Source organism: Mchenga conophoros, linkage group LG19 (genome assembly GCF_057382185.1).
Source record: "Mchenga conophoros isolate Kocher_MC1m ecotype Shallow Benthic linkage group LG19, M_conophoros_male_GT1.1, whole genome shotgun sequence".
Taxonomy (NCBI): domain Eukaryota; kingdom Metazoa; phylum Chordata; class Actinopteri; order Cichliformes; family Cichlidae; genus Mchenga; species Mchenga conophoros.
In genome coordinates, this window is record NC_140544.1 from 8,790,188 (window position 1) to 8,811,175 (window position 20,988).

The 20,988-nt window shown below is 45.6% G+C and overlaps 3 protein-coding genes and 1 long non-coding RNA gene across 5 annotated transcripts in view; 3 read left to right on the forward strand and 1 right to left on the reverse strand.

The window, feature by feature from the left end:
• Positions 1 to 1,163: 1,163 nt before the first annotated feature.
• On the reverse strand, positions 1,164 to 16,910 carry LOC146551673 (uncharacterized). Its single transcript, XR_014890031.1, has 4 exons — positions 16,689 to 16,910; positions 15,681 to 15,768; positions 2,097 to 2,243; positions 1,164 to 1,286 (listed from the first exon to the last, which is right to left on the reverse strand). It is a non-coding gene; the product is annotated as an uncharacterized LOC146551673 (long non-coding RNA).
• traf3 (TNF receptor-associated factor 3) lies at positions 1,165 to 8,888 on the forward strand. Its single transcript, XM_085258016.1, has 14 exons — positions 1,165 to 1,303; positions 5,071 to 5,221; positions 5,392 to 5,557; positions 5,661 to 5,712; positions 6,059 to 6,163; positions 6,255 to 6,419; positions 6,504 to 6,584; positions 6,690 to 6,764; positions 6,894 to 6,986; positions 7,069 to 7,209; positions 7,306 to 7,483; positions 7,620 to 7,963; positions 8,037 to 8,228; positions 8,324 to 8,888. Exons 2-14 carry the CDS (start codon positions 5,074 to 5,076, stop codon positions 8,357 to 8,359), a joined length of 1,776 nt encoding a protein of 591 aa, XP_085114142.1. The 5' UTR covers positions 1,165 to 1,303; positions 5,071 to 5,073; the 3' UTR covers positions 8,360 to 8,888.
• On the forward strand, positions 10,271 to 15,507 carry lg19h5orf63 (linkage group 19 C5orf63 homolog). Its single transcript, XM_085258019.1, has 4 exons — positions 10,271 to 10,404; positions 13,868 to 13,965; positions 15,003 to 15,059; positions 15,307 to 15,507. The coding sequence occupies exons 2-4, from the start codon at positions 13,873 to 13,875 to the stop codon at positions 15,469 to 15,471; spliced, it is 315 nt and encodes a 104-aa protein (XP_085114145.1). The 5' UTR covers positions 10,271 to 10,404; positions 13,868 to 13,872; the 3' UTR covers positions 15,472 to 15,507.
• The window catches only part of mipol1 (mirror-image polydactyly 1), a 46,086-nt gene continuing 35,369 nt past the window's right edge, over positions 10,272 to 20,988 (forward strand). Inside the window, exons 1-2 of one of the 2 annotated variants that reach the window (XM_085258017.1) lie at positions 10,272 to 10,404; positions 17,583 to 17,674. In XM_085258017.1, coding sequence (XP_085114143.1) covers positions 17,665 to 17,674 — 10 coding nt within the window. In that variant the 5' untranslated portion in view covers positions 10,272 to 10,404; positions 17,583 to 17,664. Of the gene's footprint in view, positions 10,405 to 15,562; positions 15,816 to 17,582; positions 17,675 to 20,988 lie in introns of those variants that run through there. The other variant, XM_085258018.1, reaches the window with a different exon arrangement.

Below are 20,988 nucleotides of genomic sequence, written 5' to 3' on the forward strand. Positions count from 1 at the left end.
GCTGACCTGCTGCTCTTTCTGGATGTACATACCTGGATTTAGCCAGATGTGAGCAGATGTTTCATCAGTTGGCCATCCTCTACACTGACAGTCTGCTGTTCATGCTGTCTTTGTATTAGACAGCCACTGTGCACCAGTCACACACTGTTCTTTACTTTAAACCATCACAGTACAAATTAACCTGTTTATCCTGCAGAGGATTTTCATGCAGCCTTTAAATAACTGTCTGCCTCAGTTTGATTAGCAGCAGGTTTCACAATGTGAAAAACATAATGTCACATGTATGGATTTAAAAACACGATGATTTACATGTCAGCTGGACCTTTAGCTGCAACACACTGCGAGACAAACTGCACACAAACAGTTTGTGTGTTTGCTGATGTTTATTGAGCTCATAGAAACACTGCATTTCAAATTACCTGACACTTAAAAACGTTACTCCCTTTATGCTCGCTCCTCTTCTGTAGAGCTAGCGAGATGCTGAAGTACCGGCACCTGCACTCACCTGCCCAGGTTATCTCTGAGTATAAACTATAGATGAACCTAAAATAATGAGTCTCTTTTCTGAAAATGTAAGAAGAACAAAGTACAAATATTTGTTTAAAAATGTAGGGAGTTAAAGTAAAAAGGGTTAGAAAAATAAATAGGCTGCTCAAGTAAAGTACAGATGCCTGAAAATTTTACAGGCATCTGTAATCAGAGCATCAGTAATGAGTGCTTACAGAGGAAACAAGTTTGGACTTTCTGGTAAATTAAATGATTATGTTGTTCATAATCGTAAAAATGCAAAGGTCAAAGCCCACATCAGTGGAAGCAAGAATGAGCTGAAAACACTAAACTGAAATTATTTGACTTAATGAACTAAAACATGCTCCTGCCCTGCCCTTTCGTACCTGTTAACATCTCAGCGCCACTGTGAGCTTCTCGTTCACCCCGACAGGCCTGATAAACAAATAAAGAAAACTGTACGTGGCGGAAGCAGCGCCCCCTGCGGCCCGCCGCCGCCCTGCAGGCTCCGGGCAGCTGGGGGATTTCCTGGGCGGAAGCAGCGGAGGGGGTTTCCAGCGTTCAGCCCGTCCTGCTGCTGGATCTCTGAACTGATCCCAGCATCGTCTGCTCACACAAACCACTCAGCCGGAGAACCTGAACCCGAAACCGGACCATGAGGAGTCCGTCCCAGGCCCGGAGGCTCCGACACAGCGGCAGGTTGACGGTTTGAATCCCGCAGAGAGTCCGCGGAGGAACCGCCGAGAAGGAGGTCCCGGGGAGTCCTGAGGAGCTGTGGCCTGCGGAGGAGATTCATGTGAGTCCGAGAGAGCAGAAACAGAATAAAGACACACAGTAGAGACATACCAGAGATGCGGTATTGACAGGAGACTCGGCGTGAGCAGCGGGAACATGTTAGCTGTGTTAGCGGGCTGGAGGAGATGCTACAGCTAGCTGTGTTTACATTAAAATCCCCGTTACCGATCACACCGAGCTAACAGGCTAACGTCGGCTAGCGTCGGCTTTCCGTCTGTTTACACCCGCGCCCACCGGATCAGTAACAAAATCAATAATTCGATCGGTAACTTGATTGATGCCCTGATCAGAGCAGCAGAGCTAAAAACAGTCAGACCTGAAGAATCGAGCACAGACAGGACGAGCCCAGTCTGTTGCTTCTATTGTTCTTATTGATCCGCGGATCAGTTCCTGGTATCGATTATGGCTTGTGTGTCGATAACATGTGATGGGAAGGTTAACAGGACAGGTGTGTGTGAGGTCACGTGAACTTGGAGTTACTGTTTACTATTTGTAAACACCAAAGTACTGTCAGAGTAAGCAGGATAGTAAGGCAGTAAAAGTACTAAGAGTACTCCTCAGACCACCTCCGATGTGGAGTTTCCAGGTGGTTTCTCATTTGAGGACACGCAGGTTATCAGGTTAGTTTCACCTTTAGCTCACCTGTGAGAGAGCAGCTGATCGTCAGCTGACAGAACAAACCATTATTCAGATGAAAACACCTGGACATGCAGGTGACGCTGATGGTCTGAGAAGATTGGGACACTGAGAGAATAAAACCCTGTGATGTTTAACATCTGAATCAAAGGTCTCACCTGTAACCTGACACTGAGCATACCCCGGGGCGGAGCGTGTTTTGTTAGGTGACCCAGGGTGAGCCTGCAGGAGCTCTCAGGTTGACCTCTGATCGTCACCCATAAGTGTCTTAACGGCGGCCTGACGGGATCCCGCTGAGGAAACACCTGGACGAGACAGATGTTAACACCATGTCATCATCATTATTTGGGCATCAGAAAAATCCAGAAAACACCCAGAGGGTCTGACTACATTACCCAGAACGCTCCAGTACAGGTCAGACAGACATGAGAAAAAGCTGCTCAGCAGGGCAGGTGCTGTGCAGCACTATACGTGTCAAAATTTAAGATCATGGGTGTTAGTGATGGTGTGTTTAGCTGAGCAGACGATGATAAGAATCCTCCCTTCACCCCAAGATGGCCGCCCCTCCCTGAGCCGCTTTCCGCTGAAAGTTTCGTCCTGTTAAAAGCTCGTTTTTCTTTCCCTCTGTCGCTAAGTGCTTGCTCACAAAGGGCCATTAAAGCACCTGACATGGCTGCTGTTGTGTTTTTGCTGCTATCTAAATAAATGGTACCGATAGTGGCGATGATGATGATGCTGGTTGTGGTGATAATGATGATGGTGGTGAGCACTGGGTAACTGGGACATGTGTGAAGGTCCTGTTAATGCTGAAGCACATCTGCAGGTTCAGAAACATCTGCTGTCATCCAGATGTTTCTGTTTCAGGGATGATGAATAAACCCAAGTGAGTCCACACCTGCCCCTCCACAGGCACCCCCTGCTGGGCGCAGACTGCTATCATCAGGTTACTGATCCTCCATCAGCTGCTCTGAGGAAAACCCCTGTGATGAAGTGAATTCTTCCAGTTTCTCTTTCTGAGAAGTGCTCAGTCACGACTGCAGTCACCTGCTTCATGTCGCAGCACCCGTTAACCACAGGCATGACATCACACACGTAGGTGTGATGTCACACATCTGGCAGATCCAGATTGCACATCAGTGACGAGCTTTCACTCTAACTCAAGCCTTAGAATGCCACTGACTCATTTGGGGCTTTTATTTTGAAAGGGATGGGTTTGTGTCTGTGTGTGTGTGTGTGTGTTGACGATGCAGTGAATGGAAAAGTCCCCAGCATCCCTGACAGGAAGTGTGTGTTTCTGTTTCTGTGTGTGTGTGTGTGTGTGTGTGTGTGTGTGTGTGTGTGTGTGTGGAGGTTAAAGGTCACAGCTGTGTGTGAGGTCATGAAAGCTCTCACTTCAGGTTTTCATGTGTCAGCTGACCCGATGCTTCTGAAATTACCCAGAATTCCTGTGTGAAGTGTGTGGATCCTCTTTCTGGATTTATTCAAATGTTCAAATCTTTCATTTTTTACCAGATTTCACTGTTTGTGTTTTGAAAATGCGTCGGCTCTTTGAATGTTCGTGAGTTGATAACATAACATAAGCTAGGTAAATACTTCTGATCAAAACCCCGCCAGCGCCACCGCCTCACTGAGGAGGCACATCTCATGTCACCTGACGAACTACCGTCTAGGTAGCTCGTCAGGTGTGTGAGGCTGCAGTGGGCGGGTTTCCCGTCAGAGCCGAACAGCAGGAAATGATGGTAAACCACGCGTGCACACCGAGGTTACTGTAACAAATGTCGGAAAGTCTGGTTGTTCCTCATCGTGCGTCCGATCCGTGACCGGGATTCTCGGTCTGCGTGTTTGGCTGTCTGTGCTGTCGGGGCAGCGGTCAAACGTCCAGATGAACAGAGGTGACTGTTGTTGTGATTTGGCACTGTATAAATAAAATAGAATAGAATACTGCAGTACTGTGATACAGCAATAGTGTAATACTGTGGTACTGAAGTACTTTTTTGCAGTGAGTATCAGAACACTGAGGTCATTTCCATTGTGGCTGTTTTTGAAACATCACATGTTTAAGGAAAAACCCCAAACTGCACGTCAGTCAGCTCAGAGCAGCTGACTGGAGTTAAAGCCGGTTATCCAACCGTCAACTTCATGAACTTAGAAAACAGAGTAACAGGTTCATTTTCTGAAATCCTCTTTATGTTTTTAACTGAGAGAGAAATGCATTCATTCCTCAGTTTAATGGTTCAGTATCTGAACCTTTTTCCTTTATTTAACATTTGGACTCACGTCCAGGGCTGCTCAAACATCATGGCGGACGTCTGCTGTGAGGGTTAAAGGTCAGTGTAATATTTAAATGTCTGATCACACTGTACACGAGGAGTTCCAACATGACCAAAATGTGATTCTTCAATCGCAAACGTCCACCTGGTCATCAGGTGACCCATCGAGGGTTCAGGTAGCATCGGCCCTTTTAAAGGATCCACGAAAACACGAAAGGAAAAACTGTGAATGCCGACCGGTCGGAGACGGGGTTCCCGTGACATTCAGCCAGAAGCTACAGGATTCACCCGAGGGTCCACCTGAAGGACCTACCTAAGTCTGAGATGTTCGGAGGAAGACCAACTGATCTTTGGACACTCACTCTGACATATCTGTGAAGGTTCTCAGGTACCAGGTCATGCTAATCTGAGGAGCTTGGAAAGAAAAGCGACTGGGCTTCATGACATCACGAGTGTCCGAGCTGAGGTCGCCGTTTCTCTCGTCATCAATGACCTGCCGCACCGCACCGCAGTACATGGTTAAACCTGACCTGTGACATCACAAAGACTGATGTGGAAGTTCTGAGACCTTCTGGAAAGATCTCAGGCTGGATCATGAAATCATGTATGAAGGTTTTCAGATTGTTTACTGGTTTTACTGGTCTGAACCAGTGGAGCTGAAACTCCCATGTTTGAGCTCACTGCCTGTTCTCCTTCACCTGTTCTCACCTGTTTTCGCTGCACTTTCTAATTAAATTAACATGTGACCTGTCAACTTTCCTATTTATAGGCCACGCCCCTTCGCCCCTTGCTGGACTCCACTGAGCACGTGCAGACTGGACTCAGTTGTTGGGTTCTAATGTTTCTTTTAATGTTTCCTCAGGTCATGTCCGCGGGGAGGAGTGCTGACGGCAGGGAGGTGCAGATTCCCCTCCAGCAGGTGGCACCCTCCCTTATTTCGCCCCTCTCGGCAGCCCCGCCCTCTCACCGCCCAGCCAATCTGTGGCCTTCCAGTGAGCCCACTGCTCAGCAAGGTAACGAGTTTCAAAAAAAAATCTTTGTTAGGTAGGATTCACACACGGTGGCTGATCTGATTGGCTAAGGTTATTTAAGACCCAGTCAGGCCTTTGAAGCCAGGAGGGTGTGAATCCTCTTTGAGGACAGGTTCGGTAAGGTGTGTCTCTGACCTCAGGTGTGTGTTCAGGTGTGCCCGCAGGCTTCCTGCCTCTTCATGGCGGCTTCAGAGATCACTTTGTAGAAACTCCAGAAGCTAAATACTGCTGCGAGGCGTGCAGGCTGGTCCTGTGTCAGCCCCGCCAGACCGAGTGTGGACACCGTTTCTGTAACAGCTGCATCTGCGACATCCTCAGGTGAGACAGGCCACTCCCACTCAGGGGAAACACTGCGTCGATTTGAGTTCCTGCTCGACCCTGCAGGTGTCAGCGTTTAACTTTTGTGTCCTCTCTCCTGCAGTCGTCCAAACCCGGTGTGTCCGGCTGACATGGAGCCACTGTTCAGAGACAAGGTGGGCAGGAAGTGACATCACAGCAGAGATCACGTTGTTGACTGATCAGTAGGACTGTCAACGTTAACATTTGTTAATCTGTGTTTATGAATAAAGTTTTAACATGATGAAGCCATCTGGAGCGCAGAATGGACCAACTTTGTACAAACTGCCCCAAATACGCTGAGAGAGGCATTTCCGATGGGTTCATTTGGTTAAAATTTTAATCGCGTTAATCCTGGCGACGGATAAAGCATGTTAATGTTGACAGCCCCACTGGTCTGTGATTGATTCCCGATCAGTTACTGAGCAATCTGTGATCACTCGTCGGGCTGTGTGATTGATCAGGCTGTGCTTTGTGTTTCAGATCTTCAAAGACGTTTGCTGCCACCGGGAGATCATGTCGCTAAAGGTTTACTGCCGCAGCGAGGCGAACGGCTGTCAGGAGCAGATGAGTCTGCAGCAGATACCTGTGAGCACACGTACCTGAAAATCCCGCTTTCTGATTGGCTGCTCTGCATACAGCAGAAATTCACTTACCTGCCTCACCTGTGTGTCTGCAGGACCACCTGAACGTGTGTCCGTTCTTCGAGGTTCCCTGCCCGCTGGGAAAGTGTAAGGAGAGGATGATGAGGAAGGAGATTCCCGACCACCTGAGCTGGAAATGCAAACACAGAGAAACCACCTGCGAGTTCTGCAGCACGAAGATGCCCCTGACAGACCTGCAGGTGAGCCGCGGGCAGCGTTTGGCTTCTTTTTCTTGCTTTTTGGTGATTTTTGTGAAAAATTAAGTTTTTAAAAACGTTTTTCAGAAACACAAAGATACGGTTTGTCCGGCGTTCCCCGTGATGTGTCCAAACCACTGCTCTTTCGCCTCCCTGCCCCGGAGCGAGGTGCTGACCCAGTTTTTCCCGGATCACTCGCACCCTTCAGCTTTCAGCTTTTCCGATCGCAGTGATCGATCGATCTATTGATTTATTGATGTTGTGCTGTTTCAGCTCTCGGGTCACCAGCATGACTGTCCCAAAGCTCAGGTCAGCTGTCAGTTCCACCGCTACGGCTGCACGTTCAAGGTAGTTTCATCATCATTCTCACTAAACGTGTGGCAGATCTGTGGCTCATGTACCACAGTACTGCAGTTATACACCTGTATTAATACTTCATAATGCATGTACTGCAATATTGCGTGTGCTGTGTTTCAGGGTTTGAACCAGGACATGAGGCAGCACGAGTCCACCTTCGCAGCCGAACACCTGAAGATGATGGCAAACAGGAACCTGTCGTTAGAGAACAAGGTAACCACGGTGGCACGTAAAACACTTCACATCTTCCTCAGAAAGTGCGGCGCGCGCTCACCTGAGCGCTCTCTGCTTCCAGGTGGAAGATGTGAAAGGTGAGCTGATGGAGCGGTACAAGGTGCTTCCTGCGCTCAGCAGCCGACTGTCGGAGCTGGAGAACCAGAACGAGGAGCTGAGGGAGAAGAACCGGCAGATGGAGCAGAAACTCGCCACCATGCAGGTACCGCCATTTCGCTGGTGGTTTTTTCTTGACAGCGTGGGCTCCTCCCACCGTCCACAGACACGCTCATCACGTTAATCTGTGCTCTCTCCACAGAAACTAATGAGCTCTCACTCAGAGAAGTTGCTGGAGGTGGAACTGGAGCTGCATTCTCTCCGTCTGCTCAGAGATGAGGTGGAGAGCCTGCGAGGAACGCTGGAGAGCGTACGGACGAGGCTCGCCGCTCTGGAGCAAGGTGGACGCGGCGGATCCGGATCCACGACACACACACTGGGTTAGAACGGCCTCTCTGTACCGCCGTTGGGGTCTGGGGACGGGCTGTAGTCTCAGACACCAGAGGTTTAGGGCACGCTACGGCTGTTTGTCGATTGATAATTAATAACTCCCGGTGCACGTCTTCTTCTCTGCAGCATCCCTGGAGACTCAGCTGAATCGCCATGACGACATGCTGAGCGTCCACGAGATCCGATTGGCTGACATGGACCTGCGTTTCCAGGTGCTGGAGACGGCGAGCTACAACGGGACTCTAATCTGGAAGATCCGCGACTACAAAAGGCGGAAACAGGACGCGGTGGCAGCGAAGACGCTGTCGCTGTACTCGCAGCCGTTTTACACCGGATACTTCGGTTACAAGATGTGTGCTCGAGTTTACCTGAACGGAGACGGCATGGGCAAGGGGACGCACCTGTCGCTGTTCTTTGTGGTGATGAGGGGCGAGTACGATGCCCTGCTGCCCTGGCCCTTCAAACAAAAGGTACACCTCACTTCCTGTGTGATTAACCGCAGAAGCGTGAACAGCGTGTTCTGATGCGGTCTGTGTCTGTCAGGTGACCCTGATGTTGATGGACCAGGGTCCCTCCAGGAAGCACCTGGGCGACGCCTTCAAACCGGACCCGAACAGCAGCAGTTTCCGCCGTCCGGTGGCCGAGATGAACATCGCGTCCGGCTGCCCGCTGTTCGTGTCGCAGACTGTCCTGGAGACGGGGACCTACATTAAAGATGACACCATCTTCATCAAGGTGAGGGGCGTGTCCTGCGGGTTACAGACCCCACCTATGTATTGATAAATTCAGCGATCAGTGAATTAACCTGTGGTGATTGGTTTGACCGGCAGGTTACCGTGGATACCTCTGACCTTCCTGACCTGTGACCGTGTGACCGGTGCGCACCTGGCAGAGCAAAGGACTATGGGAAGGATCAGAGATGGGAAGATGGAGAAGAAGAGACAGGAAGCAGCCAGTCAAAGTGAACTTTATTGACTGGTGGACTACAAAACTGTGTGTGTGTGTGTGTGTGTGTGTGTGTGTGTGTGTGCGCGCGGGGGTGAATGACTCAGTGTCACCGTGGTGACAGAACTCAGAGCCAACATGGCCGCCACTATGAGGACGTTGTTGCTGCTCGTTACTGATGCTGTGCATCGAGCTTTACTTCCTTTTATTACCCGTTTACAGAGGCATGCTAGGAAATCCACTACAGCCACAGAGGAGTCCGAAAACCTGATCAGACCGGATGAAACTACATAAAGAGCAGACTCCTGTAGAGCCCGGCGGTGCGGACTGGCTGCTCTGTGGCCTTGGTGGGTTTCCGAGCGTCGACAGAATTCGTGCGAGTCGTTCGGTTCATTTGCACACTTTAAAGTTTTGAATGTTTGTGTGAAAATAAAACTGACAGAAAACAAACTTGTTTTATTGTGAAGTTTTTCTGCGGAGACTTCCTGTTTTATCGTCACTGATGAGGTCATCAATAAAGGAACTCTCTGCCTGTGAAATAATAGCGTAGCCACATGATGTCACTTGGCGGTTTTGCTGCGTGTTGCTGCTGTCACTGATGTCTCGGGGTCCACAGTGGCGACTCGATCTTCGACACAGGTGTGGGTCACCAATGTGTGTGAAGACAAACCGAGGCAAAAAGAGGCTCCAGCATCTGTTTCAAGAAACTTTAATATCCTGAGGTAGAAGAAACTTGGTGTGAACAGTCTGTGTGCAAGTGACCTGAGTGATGAGGGTCACTCACACCATGGCTCAGATTGGTTGGTGGGCAGGGTGCAATGTGTGTCGGGGGGGATAACAGTCTGATAACAGTCTTCCCCCAGGGGAAGAAGCTGTTTGTCTGGAGGTGTGCGACCTGACTGAATTGAATTCAGAGGGTCCAACGGGCGGTGGGCAGTTCACTGGTTTACCTGAGACAGGAGGATCTGGCGATGCCATCCAGGGGTGTCAGTCAGTGCTTTTTTGGGTGGTGTTAATGACCCTCTCTGCTGCCTTCCTGTTCTTAGTCGTGGCCCCTGAGCACCAAACACCAGGCAGGAGAGCACGCTCTCCACTGAGGAGCAGCAGCAGGTCCTGGTCCAGGTCTTCATCTGGCTCTTGATGAAGGCGTTCCCACTTTCTCCCTCTTGCATGTGACAAATGAAGGCTTTCTTGGGGTTCTTCTTCCTCAGGACACCGAGGACGTGCTGCCACTGCTGGGCCTCCTTTACCACGGCGATGGTGTTGTAGGTTGGAGGTGAGATCAGGGGAGATGTGGGTGTCCAGAAACCTGAAGGTGGAAACAGATTCTACCCGTCCTCCGTTTATAATGAGGGGGGAAGTGGACCTGTCTGTGCCTCCTGAGGTCCATTATAAGTTCTTTGGTTTTAAGGATGTTCAGCTTCAGGTTATTCTCTGGATCCCAGGATCAGGGAATCTGAAGGTGGTCCAGTTTGGTGTTGAGCATCTTCCTCTTCTCCAGATAGCTCAGCGCTGTGTGAAGGGTGATGGCATCCTCCGTGGGGTCGAGGGAGGGGGTGGACAGTCTGTGATGTGTGAGACACTACCCACTCGAAGCACAAGATGAGTACTACAACTCCAACACACGGATAAATACAGATTGTAGGAGGATGACGAGATTATCCATTTAAATGTCTTCACTGGAAGTGATGCACAAAAACATTAAAAGGCCAGATAAACTGATTTTTTTAGAGGAGGAAAGGAGGACGGCAGGTGGCGCTGCTCACAGGAAACGGCGGCGGCTCGTTGATTTTTTTTTTGATTTTTTTTTTTAACCATAGAAGAAGAAGAGAGCGTTATCCGCAGAAAAAGAAGCGGCTAAGAGTTTGTGCTTCAGCTCCAGACTTCAGGCTCAAACCGAACCTGAAAGACTCGAAGGACCCCAGAACACCGGCCCGGACCCAGCGGGGCTGCGAGGCCCGACCCGGTAAGTGAAGCTCTGTTCTAGCTGTAGAACCGTAGAGCCCCGGGGAGCCAACAGGCTAACAGATAGCATTAAGGTTACCAGAAAACAGGCTCTTATTTTGAAAGGGCGACAAGAGATTGAGTTACTTTAGAAATGATTTCACGAAAAAAATAAAATAAAAATAAACACAAAAAGCGGCACGGTGTGTGATCTGTGTGTAAAAAAAAACAAAACAAAAAAAACCCCGTGTGTGTGTGTTTAAATATATAAGTAAAACAACAAAGTAAAAACAAAATACGAATAAATATGTTTAAAAGCTGACAGGAAGGAACAGGCTCTACCTGTCAGACAGGTGTAACTGTCAGTGAGGCGTTTGTGTGACGCGCTGGCAGCTGATTGGTCTGTAATGCTGTGTGTGTGTGTGTGTGTGTGTGTGTGTGTGCGCGCGCGCAAACTAAAATAATGTGGAAAAACTTTATCATGAGCTGAGATGATGAAGCTGACGACTGCTGAGATTCTCAGGAAAGTGTTCTCATGCGGAGTTTCCATCTGAGTATCCTTTGTAATATTACTATTCAGAGTAATCTGAATATCCTGAGTATGCTGAGCAGTGCGAGTCAATTTACTTGAAAAAAAGTAACAAATACTAGTTGCTGATTAATTCACCAGAAATAATCCAGTTAATTTACTGATTACTTATTTTCAAAAGTAATTAGTTACTTCATTACTTAGTTACTTTTTAAAACTTGATACACAACCTGAATACGTAATAACGTCATAGATCTTTCAGCCCAGTTCTATTTTTTCTGTATAATCCATCATATAAAATGTAATCAAATGAAAAAGTCTCTTTTTAAAATTGTTTTAATCGATTTAATCTTTTAACTTTATGCTTCAAGCACAAATTAAATTATTTCAACTGTCTTTGACTGGAAGAAATGTTTAACATTTAAAGCTATGTTCTGCATATTCCAGCGTATAAAATAAAATCACGTTTTGTGTTTGCACTCTTTCAAATAGATGCAAGTAAAACACAGCAGAAAATGAATAAAATCAAAGACTCAGCAGCTCTTAAATCTACTGTCAGCTGTTGAGCAGGAGTGGGGCGGGTGGAGGTTTGCCCACAGCGGTCATGTCAGTGGGAGGATCCAGGGGTTTCTCTGCGAATGTCACATTCCCGTGGCAGCGTGCTCGCTGCTCGCTCAGATTTGAAGTTTCATTTGTCGCTGTAGTTTTCTTCCCACGCAGAGTGAACAGCAGACGCTCATAGGGCTGCTCGATTATGGTAAAAATGATAATCAAGATTATTTTCACTGAAATTGAGATCTCGATTATATGACGATATTTATTTAACCCTTTAAGACCTACCATAGAACCAAGTGCGCCAGAGCTTATATTATTGTTTTACATGTTGTAGTGCCATTTGTGGGAGCATTTCAAGTTGCTATACATCAATACAACTGTTATAGCCCATATTTTAATAATATGTATGTATTAAGTCCATAGTAACTACATTAATTGCAAACAAGTGCAATAAACTACAAAAAAATTGAAAATCGTTTTTGTTTTGTTTTTTACATATATTTCTTCTTGGAGAAATTTAAGAGGTTTATCCCTCAAAACTTTAAATACTTTTTAAAAAGTTGCAAAAAATAGTTTACAACAACAGGAAATTTATTTTGAGTGTCTTCATAGTTTTATTTTGGAGATACACCAATTTTTATATACTGCAGGAAAAACAAAAAAACAATCTTATGATGCAAATTTGCAAAGAAAACAGCAGGTGCATCAAAATAAACTATTTCCAGCAGTGCAAACATCCCAGAAACTATTCAGAAAAGTCAAACATGGCTTATAAAAACACAAGTATAGGCTTTTGAAGCCTACAAGTAAAAAACTACATTTTCCGCGAAAATGACGTCACTTCCGGTTTTGGGCAGGAAACGCGATAGTTCGCGCTGACGTCTTTTTCACTGTGGGAAGTGTCACGAACAGCTGATCGGATCGGCAAAACGTGTGTCTGGAATATTGTTTTTGTTCCCGCAAGTGCTTTTTATGCAATTTTTGCAAAGCTATATGTGGAAGCAAACCGTGACCGAGGGCAAGCTGATGGCATCAGATGTAAGTACAACTCCTCTGGTTTCATATGCAAAAAAAATTATTGCGCTAGCTTACAGGTTCAGGTTCTACAGGGATTTAAAAATAGTTACACAAAACGGAGTGTGCTGCTCTGACCGGCTTTAAAGGGTTAACAATAACAATGTATTGAATAATGACTTTAAAAAATAATATAAAACAGTGTGCAAATACTGATAACAGTGCAAATGTTTGCAATATAAGAAATAAATGAAAAATGTAAACATCTATGTTTAGTGAACTTTGCAGTGTTGCTCTGTGGTGCAGCTACTACACCATAGCAAAGTTTATAAACGCGAACCCATAATGTTTCCACACCACTGAAGTTTTTTTCTTTTTACCTCGCTTTTCAACCAACGGCAGTCACTCTCCTCTCCAAATAACTTCTGCTTAGCTTTCCAAGCTTCCCTCGGGTCCTCTTAATTGTTGTGATGCGTGTTCGAAATGCAGAGAGGTGCGCTCGATTTACCACACGGAGCAGCGCGAGAGTAAAGCACGAGGCAGGGAGGGGCTAATAATCGGCTCAGTCATTTTTAATGAACGTTGAAAGCCCAGATCGTAATCGTGATTAAAATTCGATTAATTGAGCAGCCCTAGACGCTCGTCTTTCTGTCACTTTTTACAGAATCCAACTCAAAGTAATGTGATTACTTCCACGCTTTAAACGCTGCATGGTTGTACTCTCTCCATCACGACATGTGATCCATTGTTGATCTGCACACGTCTGTTACCACGGACGCCGCACGCTCATACGTCACTCATGAGACACTCACAAACAAAATCACGGTTTAGTAACGCAGTAACACTGCGTGCTTATGGGAAAGTAACAGTAATCTAATTACTTTTTTGCAATAGCAATCCTTTAGTTTACTGGTTACTTTAAAAAAATATAATCGAATTACAGTAATGCCTTAATTGTAACGCGTTACTGCCCATTTCTGATCCTGGGTGACCTGAGTAATCTGAGTATCTTCAGTAACTTCAGTAAACTGAGTAATAACCTGAGTAACCTCAGTAATCTGAGTAATAACCTGAGTAACCTCAGTAATCTGAGTAACCTCAGTAATCTGAGTAATAACCTGAGTAACCCCAGTACTCTGAGACTTGGCACTGATGTATCACTGAAATGATACAAAAGACTGGCGTGACTGTGCAGCTGTAAGCGGCGTCGTTCATGAAAATTGAGATGCAGCACGATTGGCTGAAATGATACCAAAGCGTGGAGGACAGTGGCGTGCACAAACGCGCTGCCTGCTGAACCTGTGATTGGTTTCTGTGAGGACGTGTTTGCTCTCTGAAGGCCCAGCTGCATGCAGGTCAGTAACTGTGTCTCTCTTGGTGTTCTCAGATGAAATGTTTGTGATGAAGAGTTTCTGTGGACCTGCAACCCTGCAGCTCCGACTGTTTTCCACTAGAACTTTACCCACTCTCACACTTTTCACCAAGGTAACGCCCACACCTGTTCGATACATTAACATCATAGTCTCAGGAGCTTGGAAAGAAAAGCGTCTGGACTTCTGGGTTTGTTCAAAATCACGACCCTTTCAGCTTGTTCGTGGCCAAAAGTGGCCACCAACAGATTAAGTCTGTAATTTTTATTATTTTTATGTTTTTTTTTTTCAATTTTTTTCTGCATAAAGCTTTTAACTAACTTCAGTTCTTTTCATAAATATAAAATAATTATTACTTTTTAACCCTTTAAACACCAGTTTATTTGCCCACTGCACTAGCTGGAAGACAACCTCAAATCTCACAATTTTATATAATTGCATTGCTACTGAAATTTCTTGTATTATTAATAGTAGAGTCTGGGGCATGTAATTGATTCACATCAACACTGATTATAATGCATTGTTATTTTTGTGCAGGGAGAGCAAAAACATAAAAACTCCCTCTCAAACTGTTCGTGGCCAAAAATGGCCACGCCTTGTTTACATTTACAAAATGCTACAAAATTCATATATATTAAGAAAAAATTCCACTTTTTTGACTTGAATTTTTTAGATTAGCATCAGTGCTGTTCATGATAATCTAAATTTTATTCAAATTCAGAATTTTAACCCTTTAAATACCAGTTAAATCACATAATTGTAATGAATTAAATAGGAATAAAATCCCCATTTTTTTCTAAATAATACATGCAAACTGATTTATTTTCTAACCATGGTGGAGGTTAGATGCGTAGCAATAATTAAACGTATCAATGAGTTTTATGCATCTTTGTTTTTTTTGTGCAGTGACAGAAAAACAACAAAACTCCCTCAGCTTGTTCGTGGCCAAAAATGTCCACCCCCTGTTTATGTTTACAAAATGCTATAAAATTCATATATATTAAAACATTTTTCTACTTTCATTGACTTGATTTTTTTAAAACCAAAATATAATTCAAATTCAGATATTATACCCTTTAAATACCAGTCAGATTATGTATTATTACTACGCTTTGGGGGGAAAATAGCAATAAAGTTCACATTTTTCTGCAGGATCCGTGTCCTCTGTGTGATGAAGCCAAAGAGCAGCTGCAGCCGTTCAGACACCGGGTGAGAAGCTTGTTATAAAACTGTTGTTAATAAAGTTTAAAGTTAATTGAACTGACGTTACTGATTGATCAGTGATGACTGAGAGGCTGATATATGATGTGTTATTGATAGACTGGGATGTGATTGATTGCCATGTTCACAATAGTATTGATAAGAAAGTCTGTATGTTTTCCACGTATTTTACCTGTGTGTGCGTGTGTGTGTGTGTGCGCGTGCGTGGGTGCGCGTGTGTGTGTGTGTGTGTCAGCTGGTCCTGCAGCAGGTGGACATCAGCCTCCCAGAGAACCGGCTGTGGTGGGACAGGTACAGGTGGGACATACCTGTGTTCCACCTGAATGGTCAGTTTGTGATGAAGCACCGTGTGGACACTGCCCTGCTGGACAAACTGCTGCAAGATGCCGAAGGCCAATAACTCACAAATAAGCAATAAACACAAGTGATTAAGAAATATGTGGCTTCACTGTGTCATCTTTACACAGCCAATCAGAGCAGGCCTCACTGTGACATCACTGTGAAACAGATCCTGTTTTTCTCGAGTCACCCGATCCCGTGACCTTATCAATATTTAACCTTCACATAACTGTCAGCCAATCACAGCTCAGCTCCTCCTCGATGTGTTACCTGGTTACAACGGAGACCTCAGGCATGCTCTCAGGCAGGTGAAGTTGTGGCGATGGCGTCGCATAGAGCGGCAGATGTTCAGTTTGCTCTGCAGAGGGCAAAGAGGAAGATCAATGAGCTGCAGCTCCAACTCAAGTAAGAACTGTCTGATCGGTGATCAATAATCTGTCAGACAGGCTGAACTGATCGATCAGTAATTGATAAGTGATAATCTAGTGATTAGGTCCAGAGTTGAACGCCTAACTGTAAAAGTTGAATTCAAGTTAAACCTGTATTGGATCAATAATTCCAGGGACTGGCGGTGCCGCCTTGAGGTTTGGATCATGAAGGAGCCATCTCATTGGCTGTTGGAGCTGCTGACAGGGAGAGAGGGGCTAGCTGTGCTCTGTGTATTGATAAGGGAAACGATTCACGTGGAGAGAATATTGATTACCACGGGAATCCACCGCAGGAATGACCAGTCAGGTTCTTTTACCTGATGGAGGTCACCTCGTTACCTCTGACATTGTTACCGTTAATCAGACTTTACTTCCTGTTTAAAGGTCAGAAAGCACGAGTCACTCTGAGCTGCTCTAAGAAATGAACCAATAACCAGTGTTGGGAAGGTTACTTTTAAAATGTATTCCATTACAGAATACAGAATACATGCCTCAAAATGTATTCTGTAACGTATTCCGTTACGTTACTCAATGACAGTAACGTATTCTGAATACTTTGGATTACTTAATATATTATCATGCTTTTTACAACAACGTGAATGTACTATTGCTGTGTGATTTATTACTATTACTGAAGGTCCGCGACTCCGAACTGTAGTAAAGGGACCTCTGACTAATGCGGCGGGGTCCCTGTCGGCTTGTAGCCGAAAAATAGCTTTACTTTGTTGTGTGGGTCAACTTTTCTTGCGAGAGACAGAGAGAGGCGTTGAAAGACTGCTCCAACGGAACTTATTGTTTTCGGAGGAAAACACGAACACGGTGTACAGTCGAGTCTTAATAGCTTACTTACAACTGGGCTCGTCAGGCACTCTTCTTGGCTGAAGTGGTTATTATTATATTTACATGCTTCCAGCTCCCGTTTTTCCTCGATGACAACTCGTACCTTTCCACTCCCGTTTTTCTCCCTCCTCGCGCTCACAGACCCATAACGTGTATGGCAGTCCATTCTCCCTGCAGCACGGACTACACTGCCCATGATGCTACATTCTTTAGAGCTATGCTTGTAGCATTCTGCCTGTTAGCTTAGCACAACAACAAGGACAACAACAACGAAAAGGCGCTCTCTCACCCAGGAAACACACAGTCGCAGAGAGAGAGAGAGCGTCGCCCTGTAACCATGGCAACCGTAACGCTGCCGCCTGGAACAACAGCAAGTAGCTGTCAAACAAAACCCAAACAGTCCTGACCCGCGACAAAATGAAACAGGAAAGTACCGCAGTGTAATCCATTTATTTCAACAAAGTAACTGTATTCTGAATACCACCTTTTAAAACGGTAACTGTAACGGAATACAGTTACTCATATTTTGTATTTTAAATACGTAACGGCGGTACATGTATTCCGTTACTCCCCAACACTGCCAATAACATCAATAAATCAGTAGAAAATCCATCAAACCTGTAAATCAGTTTTTATTGCTGCTGCAGGTCACAATATAAATGTTTGAGTTGGTGGACAGTCACCTGGCTTCAGGTGTGGTGGGCAGGTTTTTTTCTCCAGTGCTGAGGTGTGCTGTTCAAATGTGTCTCTATTGAAACAAAAACTAAAGGAAAAAGGGTTCCCTGTCACTCTGGTTCCCTGAGTGATGCTCCCTGTGGCTCTCTGTTTGGCTGCATTTAGCTCCATCCCCCAACCTCAGGCAACTATGACAGCGGTGATTGATAGTGTGTATTTGTGTTTCCAGGGAAACCAGATCACAAAGTCCAGAAGAGACCAGTCAGCCCACAACGACACCCAGCAAAGAGCTCCAGGACTCTCTGGTGGACATGTACACAGGTAATACTACTGTACATACTACAGATACTACACAGGTAATATCACCTATAATAAAAGATGAGTACTAACGTAATTCAATTACTTTACTCGTTACCTGAAAAAACTAAGGGATTACTATTGCAAAAAAGTAATTAGATTACTGTTACTTTCCCATGAGCACGCAGTGTTACTGCGTTACTAAACCGTGATTTTGTTTGTCAGTGTCTCGTGAGTGACGTACGAGCGTGCGGCGTCCGTGGTAACAGACGTGTGCAGATCAACAATGGATAACATGGAGTGATGGAGAAAGTACGACCATGCAGCGTTTAAAGCGTGGAAGTAATCACATTACTTTGAGTTGGATTCTGTAAAAAGTGACAGAAACATGAGCGTCCGCTGTTCACTCTGCGTGGGAAGAAAACTTCTACAGCGACAAATGAAACTTCAAATCTGAGCGAGCAGCGAGCACGCTGCCACGGGAACGTGACATTCACAGAGAAACCCCCGGATCGTCCATAATACTACTGATACTATATATGTACACAGGTAATGCTACTGTAAATACTAGAGATACTACACAGGTCATACTACTTGTAATACCACAGATATTATATGTGAACCCAGGTAATATTACTGTAAATCCTACTACTAAGCAGGGTAACCAGTGGTTCAGAGTGTGGCTGGCGGGTCATTGGCGGCCCTCTGCTGCGTGCTGTGTGGTCCCTACCTACCTCTGTGATCAGTTCAGTGAGGCGTGCTCGTTGATCAGACCACGCCCCATCGCTTAGACAGGAAGTTGACGTCCTGTCTGCAACATCTCCTGAGCTTCGTGTTTCACATGCTGATGATTTTGAGTTTTGAATCAATGAGTTTGATGCAAATTTGCTGGTCCCATAAAATAAATCGGCCGAATTCTAGTGAAGCTCAACCCGTCTGAAACACCCGTCTGTCTTTTTAAAAGTGAAATAAAACCAGAAAATGTGCCGAAAAATGACACAAAGATCAATAAATCTGATGATCAATAAGCCTGATGGAAGCAGCCCAAGGTCCCGAGGTGATGTCAGCAAATGTCCACCAGGGGGAGCTGTTCTCCTTCACATCAGAGCCCTGCTGCCGCTCACAGGGACAGAGTCCTGTTCAAAATCAGCTGTCCTCCGAGCTCTGAGAGCGTCCTCCTCGTGGTTGCTGAGCACGCTCAGTAATCTGCTGTGTAAATGTGTCTCGAGGACATGTTATATTTGGACTTTGTGTTTGCGGTGAGACATCGGCTGAGAGGCTCGTGTTAACACAGAGGATGAAACCTGCTGGAGATCAGTGACAGCTGTGATCGCTGGTTACCAAGGCAACACTCATTTCATCTCCATGACTGACAGGAAGTGTTTGACGTGATCGCTTCTCACGTTGCAGCGGGCAGGTCGCTTCAGCAAAAAGAGGCATGTTTAGAGCGAGCGAGTGGGTGACATCACCATGGCAAAATCCAGACTTTCTTTACAGTCTGTGAGCGGCACACCGGGGTCGCTGGCCCTCCATCGGTTATTGATTTATTTATTTATTTATTTAAACCCAAATCGTCTTTGGGATTATCCTCATGCTTTAAAGCGCTGAGAGAGTGTGCTTGAATTATTGAAGGAGAAGAAAAAGAAAAGCTGCAGTTAGTTTTGTTTTTTTTTACATCAACACCCCCACCCCCCGCCACCCCCACCCGTGGTGATAATCCGTCGTCTGTCGGCGTCCTCGCTCAGATCAAACTCTGCGTGTGAAACAGTTGTGCAGGAAACAAACACAGTATTCAGTCGCCCGGTGCCTCCATATGCGTCTCTGTTTACTTCTTCTTCTGTGGTGCCAGGAGCCTCACTCACACAGTGACGATGATGATGATGAACAGTCGGCGCTGCTGATTAATGAAAATGAGAAAAGATGTTGCTGAATCTTAGTGTTACTGTCGATCCCCGGACTCTCTGTCCTGGTCGTTGTGTCCTTGGGCAAGACACTTCACCTGCCGCCTACTGGTGTTGGCCAGATGGGCCGATGGCGCGATATGGCAGCCTCGCTTCTGCCCCAGGGCAGCTGTGGCTACAACCGTAGCTGCCTCCACCTGTGTGTGAATGTGAGAGTGAATGAATAGTGGAACTGTAAAGCGCTTTGGGTGCCTTGAAAAGCGGTATTAAATGCAATCCATTATTATTATTATTATTATTATTATTATTATTATTATTAATGTTATTGGTGTAACGATTGATGGTGAGGATGATGATGAAGCTGTATCATCAGGCAGGTTTTCTGCTTCTGAACGCGGTTCAGAAGCAGATGGGTTGAAGTCGAAATGTGGACTACATGTATGAATTTCTTTAATAGAGAATAAAAATGCTGTGATGATAAAGTCTGCGGCCGGTGCCTGTCGAGGCCAATAATGGATTTGGGAGCTGCGGGCAGATTTTAGGTTTTCACCAGTAACGTGAAGTTTGGTTGGTTTTTGTATTTTTCAGTCTTCTGATTGGGCAGATTTTAGAGGTATTGTGAAAACAAAGGGTCAGATTAACTTAAACCTTAGAGGTTTGGATTAAAATGAAGGAAGACTTCATTACCCAAGTGGGATTGTATTTTCTGTGATTTAGTAGAGAAAAGTGATGAAGGTCAGCTGCAGAAGAGGAGGAGGAGGCAGCCAGTAGGGAGCGGCAGTGAGCTGAACACAAGGGCGTGAGGGCAGCTTCTTCTTTTCCTTTTATTAAAACAGAGTCCAAACTGCTTCTTCATCCTCTCATCTGAACTTGCACACTCATGGACACCTCCTCTTCACCTCTGATCTTCATCACATTAGATTTCAGCTCCTTCAGCCTCTCACTGATCAATAATCTGACGCAAGCTGCTCACAGAGTTCTCTCGTGTTTAAGAGCTCCAGATGTTTAAAACAGCTGTGGAGGTGAAGCAGAAGCACAGAGGGAGCATCTGGTTCAAGTCAGGACATGTTTGAGTTCAAAGGTTACTGAGGACGTATGAAGGAGGCAGTGAAGGTGTTACTACTGTGAACCACACGTAGAGGTCACCTGGATCCTGCAGCTCAGGTCGCGTGAAGAACCTGAAGTTTAACAAGTGATGACTTACCTGCACATGGTCAAAACGCTACGAATCCTGTAAATGTGAAAGGATGTCCAAACAAAGCTCTGAAAGTTCAAAACGTTTAAACATACCACCAAATTTAGACATTAAACAGGGAGTAGAGGTGTTACTTTATTCTGCTGGGAGACGCACCTTCCTCCACAAGACTAGAAAGTTGGAAATCTTTTGTGAAACACCCCCTCAACTCGGGTTTCCCGCTTGGGAAGTTGGAGCAGCCC